Source organism: Crocodylus porosus, unplaced genomic scaffold (assembly GCF_001723895.1).
Source record: "Crocodylus porosus isolate Cpor-Errol unplaced genomic scaffold, CroPor_comp1, whole genome shotgun sequence".
Classification (NCBI taxonomy): Eukaryota; Metazoa; Chordata; order Crocodylia; family Crocodylidae; genus Crocodylus; species Crocodylus porosus.
The window spans coordinates 24,524,979-24,543,809 of record NW_017728886.1 but is presented as its reverse complement, the minus strand read 5'-3'; the positions used below and the strand labels follow the sequence as shown (position 1 = coordinate 24,543,809).

At 40.0% G+C, this 18,831-nt stretch overlaps 1 protein-coding gene across 4 annotated transcripts in view; it reads right to left on the bottom strand.

The window, feature by feature from the left end:
* Positions 1–18,821, bottom strand: part of NRP1 (neuropilin 1) — a 151,121-nt gene extending 132,300 nt beyond the window's left edge. For all 4 annotated transcript variants that reach the window (XM_019531006.1, XM_019531015.1, XM_019531023.1 and 1 more), the window contains exons 1-2: positions 18,633–18,821; positions 15,763–15,937 (exon numbers count right to left, since the gene is read on the bottom strand). In XM_019531006.1, the coding sequence (XP_019386551.1) occupies positions 15,763–15,937; positions 18,633–18,705 (248 nt within the window). In that variant the 5' untranslated portion in view covers positions 18,706–18,821. The remainder of the gene's footprint in view (positions 1–15,762; positions 15,938–18,632) is intronic.
* Between the last annotated feature and the right edge of the window lie 10 nt (positions 18,822–18,831).

The following is an 18,831-nucleotide window of genomic DNA, read 5'->3' as shown; positions in this document are numbered from 1 at the left end:
TTGACTATGCAGTAATGCACAGAAGAACAGCAAGAAACAATGAAATCAGCTTTCTCTATTTTTCTCTGAAAACCCAGCAAATGTATACATAGCTCCTATTCATTTCAACGGGCGCTGCAAAGCTGTGACTGCAGACAGAATTGAGTCCTAAGGGGCAACATGAGATAGTTAAGACTGTAATGAGAATCCACTGTTGCCAGCTCGTGATTTTTATTACAAATGCCATTATATTTAGTGTTTTTCTTATAGGAACAACCCTGGAATCATCTATTATGAAGGAATAAGCTTTATTTAACACAGGGGAAATTTCTAGTCCTCATGTTTGCAAAGAAAAGCTTGAAAATGTCAAACTTAAAAATGAACCCAACATGCATTATTTTATAAGATGTCATTATTTTATAAGATGTCATGTTACTCTTTATTCTTTGAGGCCTGAATGGTAGGGTTATGGTAGTTATAGTAGGATTGACACTATTGAGAATATGAACTATTGTCTTTCATTGTGGAATGATTTAGTTTTTAAATAGCTTTTGTAAAAGAGGAGGGGTGAGATTGTCTGTGAAACTCAGAAAGACTAGTGTTAAAACAAACTTGGAAGCCTGGCTAAAGTCTTATATATATATGAGTGTGGGGGTTGTGTTGCACAATGCTTCATGCATAGCCTGAAAAAGGCCTCTGACTGGGCTTATTAGTCATTGATTTATCATTTGAAACATTATAATGCTATATGCCCCATTGTCCCACTAAATGTGTGCATTGGAAAGGTGACCATGTTATACTTAAACTGAAAGAAAATCATGCAAAGTACACAAGAAAAGTGCCCTTATTGATGGGAATGGGAGACCAGAGAGTGATATACATAGAATGTTAATGTTTTGTTGATTCTGGGTGAAATCTTTCTCCCACACAAGTGAGTTGGAGTTTTGTCATTGACTTCAATGCAGCCAAAATTTCACCCTCAGCGAAAACTGACATGGTTTTCCCAAAAGTGGGCATAGGGAAGTGGGTGCATTTACACATGTGATTAATAAGTAGAAATAAACTCTGGAGCCTATTGCTCTGGAGTTTTTTGCTCCGAGGTGCACCATTTGATGTGTGTCTGGGAGCAAAACCTCTGGAGCATATTACCCCAGAGTTTGTTCATGCACAATACATGGAGGCTGATCACAGCAGCCCTGGCTGGCAGGGGACACAGGGCAGGGGGAAGGGGGTAGCAGCTCACTAGCCCAGGCTGCTCTAACAGGGATCCATGTGCTGCCAAGTAGCTGGCTGGGGCACAAGGATGCTTCACCTCAGGGACTATCTGTCAGCTAGCCCTGCACTGAAGCACCCTGTATCCCAGCCACCTGGGGTGGCATCTACACATGTGCTGCTGTGCACAAAAAAACTCCTCAGCAGGTTAGGACTTGTATTTATTAGTTTTGTGCACCCTAATAGGGCCTCACATGTAGACACAGAGACACTTACTGCACAGTTAATTAGTTAACTGCACAGTAAACATCTCATGTAGATGCATCCAGCCTGAAGTGCTTATGTTGTAAGGTCCCACCCAGAAACAGCTTTAATAAAGTGAATAAAGAGTGAACAATTTAAAGCTGTCCAAAGTAGCTCTGAAAGTGCTCCTTTCTCCTTCCACACATGAGAACACAGCCATTAGTGTTGCTGCTGTTAGGTTCAGTACTCCTTGGGGGACAGTGTATTTGCAAAATGGGCTGGTTTCATACTGACAATATGCACGTACTTGAAATTGCTTGCATTTGGATGCCATTTGGTGTTCGGTTTTGAGTTAATATTGTGTCTGTTATTTATCTTCTCATCATGGGTAATATGTCTCTTGTGGGTATGAATTCTTGTCTTTACTTTTTGTTTGGATAACACTTATTTTTGAAAATCAGTATATGCCAGATACTTATGTACCCAATAGCATATTGTTAAAACAAAGTTTAACAGCTAAAATGTGAACAAGTACAACACAGTGGCAAACAACGAGATATTGCATTTCTAGCTAACAATCTCAAAGAGCTTAATAAACATTAGAGAATATATCCTCAATATGCTTGTAAAACAGGGAATTATCACTGTCCCTGTGAAAAGGGAGACATAGAGAAGCTGAATAACTTGCCCAAGGTAGCAGTCCTGGGAACACAACCAAGATGTCCTGCATTCCTGTCCTTTTGCATTAGCTTCTGTGAATTTTTAAATCATTAACAGAAATAGCGGCCAGATCTTCAGATGATATAAATCAATGTAACTCCATTAACTTTAGTAGAATTATAAGCATAAACACCATTTGAGAATGTGCATTCAATGAGAATTTCTTTACCTATTGAAATTGAAGGAAATTGACCATAATTTCTTGCTAATACCTAAACAATACCGTTCCAGAATATGCAGTTATAGTTTATTATTTATAATAGGACAAAATATTTAATTTCTAGTAGTTTGCTACATTCAGCTTTTTACATTTTATTCATTATGAAAAGTAATAAAAGACAGAAATAATAGGTCACACTATGGAAAGATAGTCTGCCCCATTAAGGGGTAGGGGTCCCATTCTTTTAACTGACCCAGCTGGAAAGGGGTTGCAGAAAGTCTCATCATGGCACCGATTCCTTCCTGGACTAGGGGAAAGGACCAACCTGCTTAATGAAGTGAAGCAGTCATTTATACACCATCTACTGTGATACTATTAACAGATCATTGGTAAAGGAGAAAAGAATATGGAAACAGCTAAAGGGCATACCACACTTAGGTTATTGGTGTTAAAGTAAATCAATATTCTAGCCAAAAAATAAACAAATATGCTAATTTTTGGTTCTCTAGTGGTCTATACTGAGGACATACCAAAACACATCTCATTTTTGTATCTCCTTAAACTATAACAGTTTAGAAGCCATTATAATAAAAGGTAGACAACCCTTTAATGTAGGTACCCACATTATTAATATACCCACTGATATTGCCATAAGGCAGCTTGTTTGACTTTGGTTTACAGAAGAATTATTCAGCTGAAAAGATTGAGGAGCATTGTTTTCATGGGTAATGAAGCCCTTGGATGAGAGACTGAGAAGCAATTTGTGCACCTAATAGACAAACTATCTCAGCTGATCAAGGTAATAAGGGACTTTGAAATAAAATGGGAAGGTGTGATAAAGCAGACAGTCCAATTATTTGAAGACTGTCATCTAGGGTAATAGTAAAGAAAAAAATATATTGAAACAACTAAAGGACATAGCACACCTACTTTATTTTATGATACAAAATCTAAGTTTGGCCCTAATGTGAAGTCAAGTAGGTGAAAATATTAAAATCCAGGCTGAATATGGCTCTACATTGTTTAAATGCTGTATTTTTTTTAAAACATAATTATGTATATAAGTATATGCATGTGTTTAAAACAGATATCAGACCATGTATATAAATATTTTTAAAGATCTATAGGATTGAACCATATACATGTTTAAAATATATTTATATAAAAATACTTGTGACACATTATGAAATATACATATGCATATATAATGCATTTAGTATTCCAAACACCACGTAAAATTACACTTTTGAAATGTAGTGTTAGAATATACATTGAGAAAAATTATACATCTATTACAGTTAGCTGCCATCTGGAATGGAAGGAGAGTCTAAACTGTTTGCTGTAAATGTATGTAAAGAAGTTTTGGATTTGAGCCCAGATATGAATATACAAATAGATAAAGTTTTTAGACTTGTAACACAAAATCCCAGAGGTTTTGTGGGAATGTCAAAAAACACTCAGCAATCAGAACATGTATCTACCATGTTAATACATTTTGTGCCTGTCTCTAAAACAGATTATGGAGATGGCTATGAAACAAAAAAAAAATGCTTTTAAGAAATACCTTTGCATATTTTTCTAGCCCTAACTAAAGCTACTCAAATGGAGCAACAGCCTAGGGTTTCTGCTAAGCATAGCTTTCCGAATGAGGGACGTAAGCCTCTCATTTTGCATCTCACGAAGTAGAGTATTTGCTATGGAAATAAGAAATGTAGCCTACATTTCTATACAGTGATCAAGCTAAAGCTTTTTAAAATTGCTGATGTGGTTCTCTCGCTATAGTTGAACATACCAGGGTATAAGTCTGTAGTGGCTTAATGACAGGATTCCACAATGAAGCTAACGCTAAGGCTAGGGACAGACATTCAAAAAGCCTGAGCCTGAATTGATTCAATCTTTGCAGGTTAGTCTAATCTGGCTAGGCTGAACAAGTTTGTAACCAGGCACCCAAGGCATGCAGGCACATGCCTTCAGTGGCTCAGGCCAGAAGTTGTGGGGTGCTAGAGCAGCCTTCCCAGCCCTTCTACAGAGCTGAGCTAAGCTGAACTGAGTGGGGGGTGGCCAGGTCCAGGCTGTACCCTGTGATTTGGGAGGCTTAGCAGCCCAGCTAACTCAGTGTTTATCAACCCATTAAGAAAACAACAGAGGGACATTACAAGCTACCTGTTGATCTGCTTTTGTCCTGTATGCCACAGCTCAGATGTAGCTGCCAGCATGTGGTCTGCTAGCTAATGCAGAGAGGTGTCTGTGAGGGCTGGGGGAATGAACGCTTAGCAGACAGTGGGGAGGGGGTGGGGGGAGCAGAAGCCAGGCAGAGACTGCTGGAGCTGCAGCTACGGAGCAGAGGAAAGGGGCTAGTCCTGCTGTGGAGCAGAGAGCCTCATGCAGCCCAGAGAGCATGCCAGGATACTGGGGGAGTCTGATTTAATTTAAACCAGGAAGGGGTCTGGGACAGACATTACATAGACTGGTTTGACCCAAATCTGTTAAGTCTGATACTACATTCAACCAGGCTTATTAACCAGCTATTTTGAAACTGTTTTATGTGCACTGAATATCTGTTCTTTTAAAGGTTTAAACCAGTTTCTGGTCATTTAAACCGATTTATGTTCAATGTCTGTCCCTAGCCTAAATCTTATCGACACACATAGCAATTTGTCCTGGAACCCTTACTGTTAAAACAACAGAGAATAAGGGATATAATGTTTATGGTGATTTATGATATAATATGTTAAAACTCAAATTCAGTCCATTTTATCACTAAACGTGAAGGCAATTTTTAGTATCTTGTAAATTGTCTTGTAAGTATCTGAAATGCGTTGTTATAAATTATTATTCATTTGTATAGCACCATAAATTTATGCCATATATCATTAAAAGAAGACCTGCTAACATTATTGAAGCAGTTATATTGTTTTAATTGACTTCAGTGGGTCTACTCCTATGTGCAAGACAAACAGAATTTTGTGCAGAAGTAAGAAAGTGTTCCCCAAAGCTAAAGGTAACTTAGTGAGGAAGGAGTAACTGTTTCACAGATCTTTAAGTCATATGAGGAAGACTCCACAAAATATTCCACAAAATATCTGTAAAGTCTTGGGCTGGAGGAAGCATGATGGGGATGGGAGCCAGTCAGGGAACATGAAGAAAACAAAGCAAGTATGTGGGTCTTTAATAACACTGCAGTGGCAAAAAGGATGGCTTTAATGGAGGACTACTTTTTCATGGCGTTGAGGCTCAGCTTTTCAAAAGTTTGGGAAGCCATAAATCCTGCTATCAGCTTTACATCATGGGGATTGCTTTTTCCTCTGAATATTAATTTGTAACAGTTCCTACAAGCTAAGAGTTTTGCATTTCTAATGTCATAATTGCTCTCATCAAATTTACCAGAGATAGACTATGCAAAGTCTGTACTACCCCTTCTTTTTAAAAGGGACTTTCTCCCTGTATTCAGGCATTCACTTTATAAGACAGATGCTTTTAATGTAATAGTATATTGAACTACAAACACATCATTTAACTTAAGAGGGGCATAAGGCTTGCTGTCATTGCAGCACCGTCATTATTTTACAAAGTTTAGTCACTGCATTTCTGTGATTTATCCAGTTTCTTTTTGAAGAAACTTCCATTTTATCCTGAATCTGAGTCACCTACTTTAAAGGGATATACGTAGAAAAGAAATAAATTATTTTCTTCACTGTCATTTTTAAGTGAAATGCCATCTAAAATTGCCTATGAATATGTACATGAATCCAAAGATGTGTGATCCCTTTCAGTTTAAATGAATTTTTAGACTTCTCATACAGGATGTGACATCAGCTTTGTAACTCAGAGCTTCATATGCATTATATATCAGAAATGATTCAAAATTAGTCTTTTTGGGGTATTTTTTAAACAGTGATATTGTGCACAAAATTTATTTCCTTACTGAAAGTTTAAGTCTTGGAATTGTTAGTCTAATTTTTTGGAAGATATTGCAGAGAAGCAAATGACCTGTACTCCCAAAAACTGTCAGGTGACTTATTAAACTTCTCTCAAACCTCATTGAGGAAGTTCATTAAAACTCTTTTTACAAATGACCAGGTGCTTGCCTCCCATGGTACATGAAGGAAATCTGTCACCCTGCTTGAAAAATTATTTGGTTACTTGAGATAAAGTAATAATCGTTGTACCAAGCTGTGTGGTTTTGTGATAGAGAACTGTGGCTCAGTGAGACGAGAGCCAAGGTCAATAAAAATAAAAGCCTAAAATGAATGCAGACCCAGTTTCAAAAGTCAGTGGTGGACGGAGGGCAAAAGAACAAAGTCTTTTTTCTATGGTCCACTTGAAAACACGTTATAAGTTCCTAAATGAAAATAACTCACTTGATTGAACTAGTTCTAAAAAATATTAATTTTTAACTTTAAAATGAAAACAGTTGTGTGAATGTGTGTGTTCTATAATTGTATCTATGGCCGACAAAGTTACTTTCCTTAGCATTGTGACATTGGATCACATCCTGAAGTATTATCTCCAAGTCAACTAACAGGAATATAGTAGGGATAAGCTCTTTTTCATTCTTTATTCTGCCAAACTATTGCCTCTTGCAATCAGGATTGATTACAAACACACAATTAAAAGGCACTTGGAACATGATCTGAACACTAATCCTGTCTCTTGTTCTCTTTATACCTAATTATCAGTCTTAAGATGGGTATTAGTGCTTTAATTAGATTTACTTTTGGAATTTCTGCTGAAGCTAATATATTTATATTATATACATAAATTTATGAATGTATATACCCCCATATATGTACATATAGTAGATATGTTTCTAAAAATATTTTGCATATCTAATCTATATGTTTATACAGAGATATATATCCATGTGTATCAGCTATCCGTAGTTAATTCTTTATGAACACTACGAAAGAAAATAATTCAGTTTGATTTACATATTACCAAAGCATATAAAAGGTCTGGATATCATAACTATCAACAGTTATAATGTTATAGCTTACAGCAAGTTATAATTTAGCATATTATTTTCCATTAGAACTCAGGTCCTTGTTTTAAATACATCAACATTGAAGGGACAATATGGAGTCAAAAGAATACAGATTACTTCATGTGACTGACTCCAAGTACCACCTATTCTGACCTTGTGCTCTGCCTTTTTATAACTGATCCCGACATCTCATTGATTTCAGTTAGATCAGTGCATGTAGAAAGGCTGCAGAATCAGGCCCTAAGTAGAGTATAAGAATCTTATACCCTTCTAACAATTTTATTGCTTGATAATATAGCATTTCCACATGCACGTCTCCCACAGCTTGCTTAATTATACACAATGCATTAATATGAGCACCTGCATATATCAGTGTTATTTGTATCATGGGTACTACAGTAGCATAGGGAGGCCTTAATCAAGGTTTCAAGCACCACTGTGCTAGGTACTGTCCATTTCTATAGTGAAAAAATGAGCTCTGTCCCAAACTCATTGCAATAAATAGTATATAAAAGGAGACTCTTTCTTATGGTCTGATCATATAGTGAAATGACACTGGATTAACACATAAGAGGCAAAGATTTTTGTGGGTAGTATCTCTTATTGGACTAATTGCACAGTAGGAATAGACTTGGATGAGCTTTTGAATGCAGTGCATTCTTCTTCAGGTCTGAGGAAAACATAGGCACAGGCACAGCAACAGTTTGTCTGGATTTCACTAATAACATTGTTTAAAGAAACACAGAGCCAAACAACTATACTTTGCAGAAAATATAGTGTGACAATAGAGACAATTCACAACAGTTAACTGATTGGTTGGGCAAAAAAAGGGCCTGGCTATTACCCCATATAATCAGAAACATAAAATAATTTCCAACTTCCTTTAACTCTTATTTAGTTTCTAAAGTGTATTAAAATTGCAGAGGACTATCTTTAGACACTTCTGTCTGTTACTTGGCTGCTGTTACAAGTGGAATCCTATAAAACAAGGAAACATACTTTTTAATAATTTCTTATGGTGAAGAATGCTTAATCTAATAACAAATATTAAAGGGAAAAATGGAGAATACCAGCCTCCTTCTCAGTTGTGTTCAGTGTCCTCTCCAAAGATGATTTTCCCCACAGTAGGCTGGAGGCTGGTTAAGCTCCTTCACATGCTATAACAGGTATAGGCATGCTCTAAACCAGTGGTGCTCAACCTTTTGGCCCCACAGGCCAGATGTGTGACCCAAAGCCTGTCTGTGGCTGGACTGGGCCATCTGAGGGCCAAATTAGTCCCTAGGGCTTTGCACTGCCCAGCGCTCCCCCATGCCCTGGAATTGGGTCCTGGGGGCCAGCATTGTCCCTGCCCTGAACCTGAACTCTGGGATCAGGTGCTGGATCCAGTGTGTGGAGTCCAGGACACCCCATGGAACCAGAGATTTGGCAACAGGGGAGCAATGCCACCACTCCCACTGCCAAATTCCCAGATCTGTGGGGCCCTGCTGGCCAGATAACATAGTGCCATGGGCCATATCTGGTCCACAGGCCAGAGGCTGAGAGAGACTCCTACATCAGTAATCTAAGTAGCCAGTTATTTCTTTTAAACTGATTGGTCATTTAACAGAAAGCTACCAGTACAGCTTGTTTGTTTGAGGACTAACAGGCTGTAGTAAGCCTGTGTGTACTTGTAGGCTGTAGCTTCTCTGAGGCTGCAGACAAACATGACCACCCCCCCAAAATCAAAACAAAACAAAAAACAACACGTTACTGGAAGAGGAAGCACACTAATTTGACCCAGTTCCCCAGATCTGTATCGATCAAGAACCAAAAAGTGCCCAATTTGTATAAATGTGGGGCAAGCTGGGTCAAAATAATACAATGCTGCTTGTGGGCATGTGCTGTAGTTGGCACCAGGGCATACTGAGCTTAAAGTAAAGCACTGGGCAGGTCTACATGTTGCCATACAGTGACATTGCTATGCCGCCATGCTTCAGGACTTTCTTTTGAAAGTACTAAAGCATGACACAGTATGGGCGGTGCATGCAGTGCACGTGTAGATTTCACCACTATGGCACTGTAGCAGTGTGCTCTACCCAGGGAGCATGCCTCTACAGCTACGTAGCTGATGATTACATAATACACATAATTACTACATTGCCATAGTGTGCTATATGGTGATGTAGTGTGTCACTACATTGCCATACAGCAACATGTAGTCGCACACCCTTTGTCTTCTTTTTTCACGTCTATAAGCAGTCTATATGAATTAAGTCTACAAGGTGTCACTCTGCCCTGCCTTCTGTCTGAATTCAGATTCACATGGCTTATTGCCTCTCTTAAAATACTCATTGATATCAAAAGTAGCAGCAGGAGTTCCTAAATCTGTTGTTTCCTTATCCCTGTTTGAAGGTCCAGTGGTCTTGAGTACATCAGGATGAAAATATAGGCCCTCCTCCACTGGCAACTGGTGCTGAGTTTAGTTGTTTCTGTACTTAGCCCATAATTTGTTGGGTTGTATCAAGAGAGGCATAGTGAGCTCCTTTAGCCCCCACTAGGGCTGGACCAGTGGTGGGGGGAGGCGGGGGGAAGATGCTGACAACTGGAAACCAGGATGAGAGTGAGGGAAGGGTAGAAAAGTCTTACCTGTCTGGGCTAATTGCACTACGAAGGCAGCTGCTGCTGCTGTAGTAGTGTCAGTACCAGCTGTAGCAGCCCTGTGGTACCCTGTTTGCTCCTGCGTACCCCTGCTATGCTATTAGGCACAAGGAAAGGACTTTCTAGGGGGGTGAGGGTGTCATCTCATTCACCCTGCTTATCCCCTGCCTCCTACATACACTGCTGGGTACAAGACTGTGCTCGCCTGTTTTCTATGGCTATGCAGCACAGGGCTACTCCTGCTGTGGCAAAGATTCCTAGTGGGGGGCATTCTGGTGCCCCTGTATAGTCAGTGCCAGGGTCTACTGCCTCACTCACCCCCTCCCCCCAAATTATGCTACTGTGCATTGACCCCATCCAAATCAGTAAGTCATTAAGTTCGACACCAGTTCAAGGAGGAACATGGGGAGCCTTGTTTGACGTTGGACGTTGATTGTCAAAAATGACTGAAATGTCTGTAAGGCAGCCTTATTATAAGGTTCAGGTTCTGATTTATATCACAATCATAAAGAATAATAAATAAAATTCTATACAACTCAATGGAGAACTCTCAGTGGCTTCAATGAGAGCAACAGCAGGTCCCGTTTAGCTGTGCTTCCATCCTGTGCTGCCTTGGTGAGTATATAGGATAACTTACACGTAAGGGCTGAAGGATGGCCCTTGTGTTCCCCCCACTCCTGGCAGAAGAACAACAGGTCAATGCCTGGGCACAATTTTATACAGCCTGAAAGCAGCTGTAATTTCTCTCATTCTCAGCAGACTCAGGGATCCTTCTAACGCCAAAGATTGCTGGTATGTCCCAACAGTGTCTCCTTTCCCCTTGTTTTGTCATCAAGGGTACATATGGCTTTGGAGCAGTTACAGTAATTGTATGCCATCCAAATATCTCTTACATAAAGTCAATTTTGCTCAACCTACTGGGGCTTACACCAACTTAACACTGGAGCAAAGGATGGAAAACCAGAAGGCTTGCATTTCAAAGACAATGAAATGAAAACAACACAGGCCTACAGATTACTGTAAGTGCTGACACTTATTTACCAACTGAGGTTCATTATACAGAGACATTATTTAGAAATGTAGTAGGTACAGGAAAGCCTAGCCCTATTAAAGTTACTGGACATTTTAGTAAGGGTCAGGATTTTATTCAATGCCTTGATATGCACATTACTTTTCCAGCTCAAGCATTTTGAGGGGCTTCACTGAGTTATAAAAATAAGTGTACATATTTTGCCAAGTCTCTCATAACTCACAACCACTTCTTTTTAACACTAAACTAATCCCCGGTAAACACAAAGTAAAGAATAATTAACTAACAGGACCCTCTTTCTACAATTTTGCTATTTCCAGTATGATGAATTTTTTCATTGAACTGATATGACAAAAACACATTTGCCCAGTAACTGTCAAACATGGACATCATTACTCTCTGTGTTTCTGACAAATGCACAATAAAATAACTGTACTACAGTGATATATCCATGTAAGTCTTGTAAAACAACACTGTTAATTCTGGCAATAGACTCAATTATTTGTCAGTAAAGAAACCACTGCTGGGCTTTCTCTACCCAAACCTGCACCTTCTGCAAGCCCTTTACTTCTGAAGCTTCACATTTATTTGGTTAATGTTTTTAACCTAGTGTCTGTGAAATTTTTATTGCTCCCTAGATAATGACATCTGATCTGAATGTAACCACACACCTCCTTGCTCAGCAGCATTTGTCACAAACCATTATAAATTATCATGCTGATAGCTTGCATTGCTGGGAAACCGGAAAAGTTCCATAAATTCAAAGTACTGCATCAGTGACATTCTTGTTTATTATCTAGATATAAAGTTTTACAAGATTCAAGATGGCTGCGTTTACACACTAGGATACTTCAGCAACACAAGACCTGTACAGATTGCTCTAAGTGCTGAAAAGCATTTACAACATGCAATATACATTGGAACATTTTAAGTAATATTCAGCCATATGATCTGTTCCCTCCTCTTAGTTTTAACTGTATCCTCACATCACAAGAGGGCTTTTGTCAAGGTCTGTCTAAAAGAATGCAAAATAATCAACAAACACAAGCTAGTTTTCCTTTAAAACCACAACTAAATTGGGGTTTTATTCTTTTATTAATGTAACTCTAATTAGTATTAAAGGCATTATTATTTATGTTGTGAGGAAAATATCTTCCTATATTGTTATGAATTTAAAAGAAGTTTCTTGATATCAGTCTTTGATTGTTTATTGTTTATATTTTTAGGCTGCAAAACACAATTGTACACATCCTGCTGAGGCAGTGTATTTCCAGAGCGCTTGTTTGGTAATTCTGTCTTGAGGATATTTTTCATTAGAGCTGCCTAGCTTGTGTGAAAGCACATTTAATTAATTACTACTGTGTCTGTGTGCCCCAAAATGATAAAAATTGAGTTCTCTAGAGAAATTTCAGTCCTTCTCACTTGTGATTTAGAAAAACCCCAACCAAACACAACTTTGTCATAGAGAGTATTACCATAAAACTTACAGAAATACCACGTGACATACCTGAAAAAGATTAGAATGCAACTGGAGAATATTCATCAGTTAAAATAAGCCATGATTGTTAGATATATTTAGGTCTTTAATATAAAACCTCCAAAATCTTAAAGCACAGAAATGCTAAGAGCTTAACCAGCATAGCTAATATTTAGGTTTCCAAAGCCTAATTCTTCTCCCATATTCTCCTTTCACTGTGTAATTTCATTGGCTTTAATATATGTATTCTTGTTAGCAACAGCACATGTGGAAGGTAGACCATGTCAACCGTTGGCTTGCCTGTTGTTACAAAATAACTTGACATCCATTTTCCTCCCTGGGCTCAACTCTATGTTTTTTACAAGTCCTAATTATTATACTTTAGGAACCAAACCTTAGAAGTACATTCTCTCTCATCTCTGACTCAGGGAAAAAACCAACCAACCAGCCAATCTATTGACAAAAGGACTTCAGGATTAGTTTAGGATACTAATAATCTCTATTAGTCTGCTATATGAGTATATAGGACACACAGTCTTTCAACAGTTTCCTTTTCTTCCTTCACAGAAGCTTACTTTCCTTCTCTAATTTTTTCTTGCATGTCATATTGAGCTGTTTGTCAATTTCCAGTGTTGTAACTAATACACTAGAGAACAGCTTGAACTGCCACATAGACTTCATAGACATTATGACTGGAAGGGACCTCACAAAATCATTGGGTCCAGCCCTCTGCCCAAGGGGCAGGAAGTCAGCTCGGGTCAGATCACCCCAGCAAGATAAGTATCCAAGGATTATACATGCAGCTCTTACACTGAATATCATGTTAAGAAATCAAAATGTATGTAAATTCCACAAAGTCATTATGAATTTTTTTTTTACGTTAGTCTGCTGTCTTACCCACATTTTGGTAAAAGGAATGTGGATTTCTTAAGTAGACAATTTAAACTGCATCATTTGTTGATAGGTCCCTGTTAATATAAAATTATTTCAGTAACATGCTCCTAAGCTTTTGAGCGCAGATATAGTCTCTCGATGCAAATGAAGAAAACTTAGGTATAACTAAAGTGGTAGCTAGATAGTAAGTAGCAGATCGACTAAAAGGACAGTAAACTTAAAAGCATAACAGAAAACAGTGGAATTATCATATTCATGTCAGCTTTAAACCATTCTTGCTGCAGAAATCCTGCCTACCCTGGTACACCCCATTGTTACAGACAGCTGTTAAAAGCAACGGCACTCTTTGGAGCTAGAAATGATGCACCGTGGGTTAACAAGAAAACATAAGAATGGATCAGGGATTGATGGAAGAGGGAAACTGAATCCTCCTGAACCCCACAACACTAGGCCTTATGTTTAATACAAGTCTATGTAGCAATGATTATTTGTTGTTTCAGTGGTTTAGATTTTATGTTTTCCTTTTATAGTGGTCTCAGATGGGAACATTTGAAAACAAGGAAGGTGAACAGTTGAACACAGAAATGTTACATTTCCTTCTCTAATCTCTACCTAAACTGCAAACAAAATTGTTCTTCAGATAAAAATGTCCTTAAGCATTAACAGGAATCCTGCGTACAGAAGGAAAACAAAACATAATATCGACAAGACAGGCAAGTGGACCTCTCTACATGTACAACAGATTAAAGAACCCTGAGCTATGGTGGCTGAGGTAATAACCATGTTCAGAGATGCAACTTTGATTGGAAACTAGAACTGGCTGTAGCATCCTGCCTAGAATTTCAAGCAAGTTACATAGGTTACAGAAGGGAAGAGTTTGGTGGATCAGGAAATCAGTCTTATATATGTGGTTTGAATGTTAGTTGCAGTTGCACTACCTCTGTAAATAGCTCCCTTAATAAAGAGTTAGTTCAGTTTTACAAACCTAGAGTCCTCTTATGGTACTACCTAGCCATAGCACATAAAACACTGGCCTACAGTGGACTATGCACAACATGGAAAATTGATTAAATGTAAAGTGAGCTACTATACTCTGCCACTACTGACATTCACTCTAAAGGAAATCAATGTTTATAAAATAACTAAATCAATTTGTGATTAAAATTAGGAATCAAGAATACATATATGAAAAAAAAAGTTTTCCACTGATACTGACTCTCTTTTCTCTATTGTCTCATATCTTCTCTCCCCTTCATAAAGCTGAATTTAAGCAGCAGTCTAGTGAGATGTTAAGGGCTCCTGGGAAGTGTCAAGCCTCACTGACTGACACTGATTTTTAACCATTTTTGGAGTTTGGGGCATGTATACGAGGTCATTAGATTGTCACGATCATTGAGAGGGGCCATGGTTACTTTAAATAAAGAATAATTAAAACATGTTCTTGAATCCAGTGGCATGAAATTGGGGACTGGCTATTACAAAATGGCCCTGAACATCTGATCAGACTGTATGCTGTCTGTCCATTTCTTGGCCCAAAGAACAGAGGTAGAGCACAGCTTGTACAGACAGGACTTTGAGTGTGGATAAGCAGGAATGGGGCTATGGTTATTTCTACCTTCAGTCTTCTTAATATCCCACTCTGCACAGGCAGTAGTCTGATATAGACCAGCAGCAGAGGGAGGGGTAGGAGAGAAACTGTAGCTATCAGACCACTACCCATTACTAATAGATAAGAGCAAATTCTCAGGCTAGTCCCATCTTATTAAGAGGAATAATTGTGTTGATATAATCTCCAATTCTGCCCCAGAATGATTGGAGAAGCTGTGTGTTTCTTTCATTCTAGTCACACTCCATGTAGTATTGTAATGCCACGTGAATTTATGGCTTCTCCTGTCAAGTATAAGTACTCAAATGCAGTTTGTAGTAGCAGAACATTACAGAAGGCTTTCATTTAGCTAAAAAATGCTCTTACTAACCATTTTAGGGTATATGGTTCTTATACAGTTTTAGTGGCTCACTGTTAAAGAGGAATGCAAACCACAGCATTAGTCCCTTCTTTCCACTCACTCACAGCCACTTCACCACTACTGAATGGCTGCAAACACTGAGGAGAGCATTTCAACAGGGAAAAAATATATTAGGCTTCTGTATCCAGGAAAAGGAGACAGAAGGATTATAAGATTAAATCAAACATAATCTTACTAGGTTTTTCAGGCTCAGAAGCACAACACCTAACTTTAATGTCTTTACCACTAACATGTTACCACTAATCTAGTCTAGATTCAAATCTCTCATGAATTTATTTTCCATGCAAATTTGCACACATCAGTCGTTTTCCCCCAAGTAGATAAGCAGCATGTTGACATTATAAATATTTTTATCCACTAGATGGTGCTATGGCGCCCTTTTCAGAGGCTCTCACTTACTTGCAATCTCTGTCCTCCAAATCAAAGTGAGGGTTGAAGTTGATCATAATTCTCTGGTATGGTTCAGGAGCTTGAATCAGCCATTCACATTTTTGGCTTGGATGATAGGAATGAGGATAGCCAGGAGAAGTAAGGTACCCAGGATTTACAATTTTTATAGTATCACCACATTTATCTGCAATGAAAACAAACAGATTTTGTTTATCCTCCCCAAACCATCACACTTCTTCATCTAGTAACCTGGAAGTGGTCAACTGTTTAAATGTTGTGTTTTCTACAGTCTCTATAGTAAACATTTAACTGTGTTCTACTGGTTAAAGTAGATCACAGTTCTTGTAAACTGGTGGTAGTAATGGGTAATCTGCAAATGGTGGTTCTAATTTAGAGAGACCACGTTTCAAAACTGTTCCTTTACAAAGGCTCACTTCACAAATACAGACAACCGTATCTTCACAATTGATGGTAACATTGGCTCACAGGGATTTCTTTTAGACTTAATTATCTCAGAGAAGTGTAATCTCATTAGGCAACAAGTTTTAAGTGGAATGGCTCTAAAAAGATGCTGTCTGCCCCCTGCACAGCTATTTGGTAATAAGCCTGGTCTGTGTCATTGACCATCAGGGGTTGTCTTGTAGTCCCCTACTTTGCTCACAGCAGACCCTTCTTTTGTTTATCAGCCCATAAATCTAAGCAATTTGAAGTTATCAGTGCTCTTTAAATCCAGACTAACAGAGAACAAAGTGCATTTAGTGAAGCAGAAATCATCCAATATTACTCCTTTAAGGAAGTTGGTTCATGCCTGGGAACCAGATCAAAGTAATAAAGCAGAACCCCTTTCTCCCCCCCCAAAAACAACAGCAACAAAAGGTTTATTTCTAAACAGTTGAAAAAGTTACCAGTCACCAGATGCAAGTATGAAATTTAGTCTTCTACATCTTGCTCCTTTGCAAACAATGAAATATGATAATGTTTCTTAGCAGACGAAAGAGAGGAAAGTAATGCAAAGCCAAAAGGGCTTTGCCAAGCTGGTTGTTCCATTGTCCAGGATAGGCTTGCATTATCACATTTCATTACTATGGATTTTCTACTGTGGATCTTCAGCCCAAAAAACTTTCCCCCATATACCAATATTTCATTTTCAGCAATAAGATATGGCAATAAACTATAGAAGAGAAGCAGGTATGCACTAATAAATAAGCCCATGTATCATTATTTCCCAATAATGGTACACACTGATTGTAACACTGTATCTAATAGATTCCCTGTGGAAGGAAAATGGCATTCCTTGCTCTCAGCATGAATTTATGAATGTACAGAATTTTATTACAGGAAAACCAGGTCAAATGGAAATGAAAGATGAAGTGTGCATCAAAAATGCATAAAGCTACACGCATTATAGAAATCATTTGCTATAAATTAGAAGGGAAGGAAGTGATGGAGTCTATGTTTTTTTTCAAAGACCAAATATTCCTACCCATGCTTTCAAAGACTGCATATTCCTACCCATTCCTAGGATGGCACTAGCTTATTGTCTGTTTCCCTTTTGGCTTTGGAAAACATTTTCCCCCCATTGCCAAGAACAAAAGGTACTGCCCTAAATGTGCCACTAGTGATCTTTTTGCCTATGGTTCCAAGAGACCCTTGTGTTATTTTCAGCGTGTAGCAGGCTTGGAAAGCAATCCTGCCTCATTAAATCCACTCCAGCTCTGTGCAAACAACATGGCAGAATCTGGCATCTGTTAAATGAGTGAAATAAAACAGTGCTGTTTTTAGTCACTTGACAGAGTCACTTCAGGAGATGTAGAGGTGCACTCACTACCACCAGTGCTCTTTAATCTGCAACTTCTGGGAAAGTGACAGTATAATAAGATAATGTGGTCTGTTAGACTCCCCGGCTCTGTGAAATCTCTCTGACACTTGATTAAGAAGAGCAGTTTCTAATGTCTTTGGGCCGTAAGGACTAAATAAGGTTAATGAATTAATTCAGCAGGCACTGGTACTGGACGAGGGTGGACAGGGCATTAGTAGGTCTGGAAAGTCACAGGCGAGGTTAACAGCCTTGGTGCCTTGATAGGGCTACTGCCTCATGACTGTGACTGTACACAGGCAGCCTGCTCCCTAGCTCCAGCAACAGCCGCCGCCTTCCCTGTTCCTTCCTGAAGGAAGGCTATCGCCAAAGCACACCCCACATATCCCGGTCTCTCGGTCCCATACAGTCGGTACAGCCCCAGGATTTTCCCACGCTGGCCTCAAAGCCCGGCCAGAATAGGGAGTCCACCTACGCAGGCTGCTTCAGGCAGGAAGGGAAGGGCACTGCCCACTCCTCACCTCGGGACCCCCCGAGCTCACTGATGCTGCCCCGCTCCAGACTGGCACAGGCCAGCTCGCTGCGGGGGGCTCCAGCCCCGCAGCCTCCTCCAGCGCCGCGGGGAAGAGGAAGTGGGAGTCCACTCCCTCCCTGTGCCCGCCACGCCACTTGTGGTCTCTGTTATTGAAACCATATCCCACTGTAAGCCTCTCCCTTTAATCACTTGGATTGAAAACCCAGTCAGGCCAAAGTAAATATTTGATCATTAGTTCATGGGAATGGCTCAGGGTTTACTGGGGGAGGAAGAGCTGAGGCGAGCTTGTTCCTGTCAAACAGTCCCTAGCCTGCCGCAGCCCGGCTGCGCGGCGGCGCCGCTCGGGAGCTCGGCGCTGCGGGTCCCAGTGTCGCCTGAAAGTAAAGTCGCCGCCGAAGTGCGTGTCGGGGATCCCCGCCCGGGACCGCGGGCCGCCGGCGCGGAGGCGAGGGCGGCGCGGGCGCGGGGCAGGATCGCCGCCACCTGCGGCCCGAGCGGGCGGCCGTGGTGCCCGGCGCCGCCACTTACCGCTGCGCAAAGCCCGGGCGAGGGCGAGGGCGAAGGTGAGCGCCGCGCAGTGCAGGAGGAGTCCCCAGGCCATCTTCCCTCGTGGGCAGGCAGCAAGCAGCGGGGAAGCAGTAACCCCCAAGCCGAGCGCCCCCTCGGCACCCGGCTCGTCTCCGATCCCAAATCCTCCCGCGGGCGCGGGCGCGGGCGCGGGGCAGAG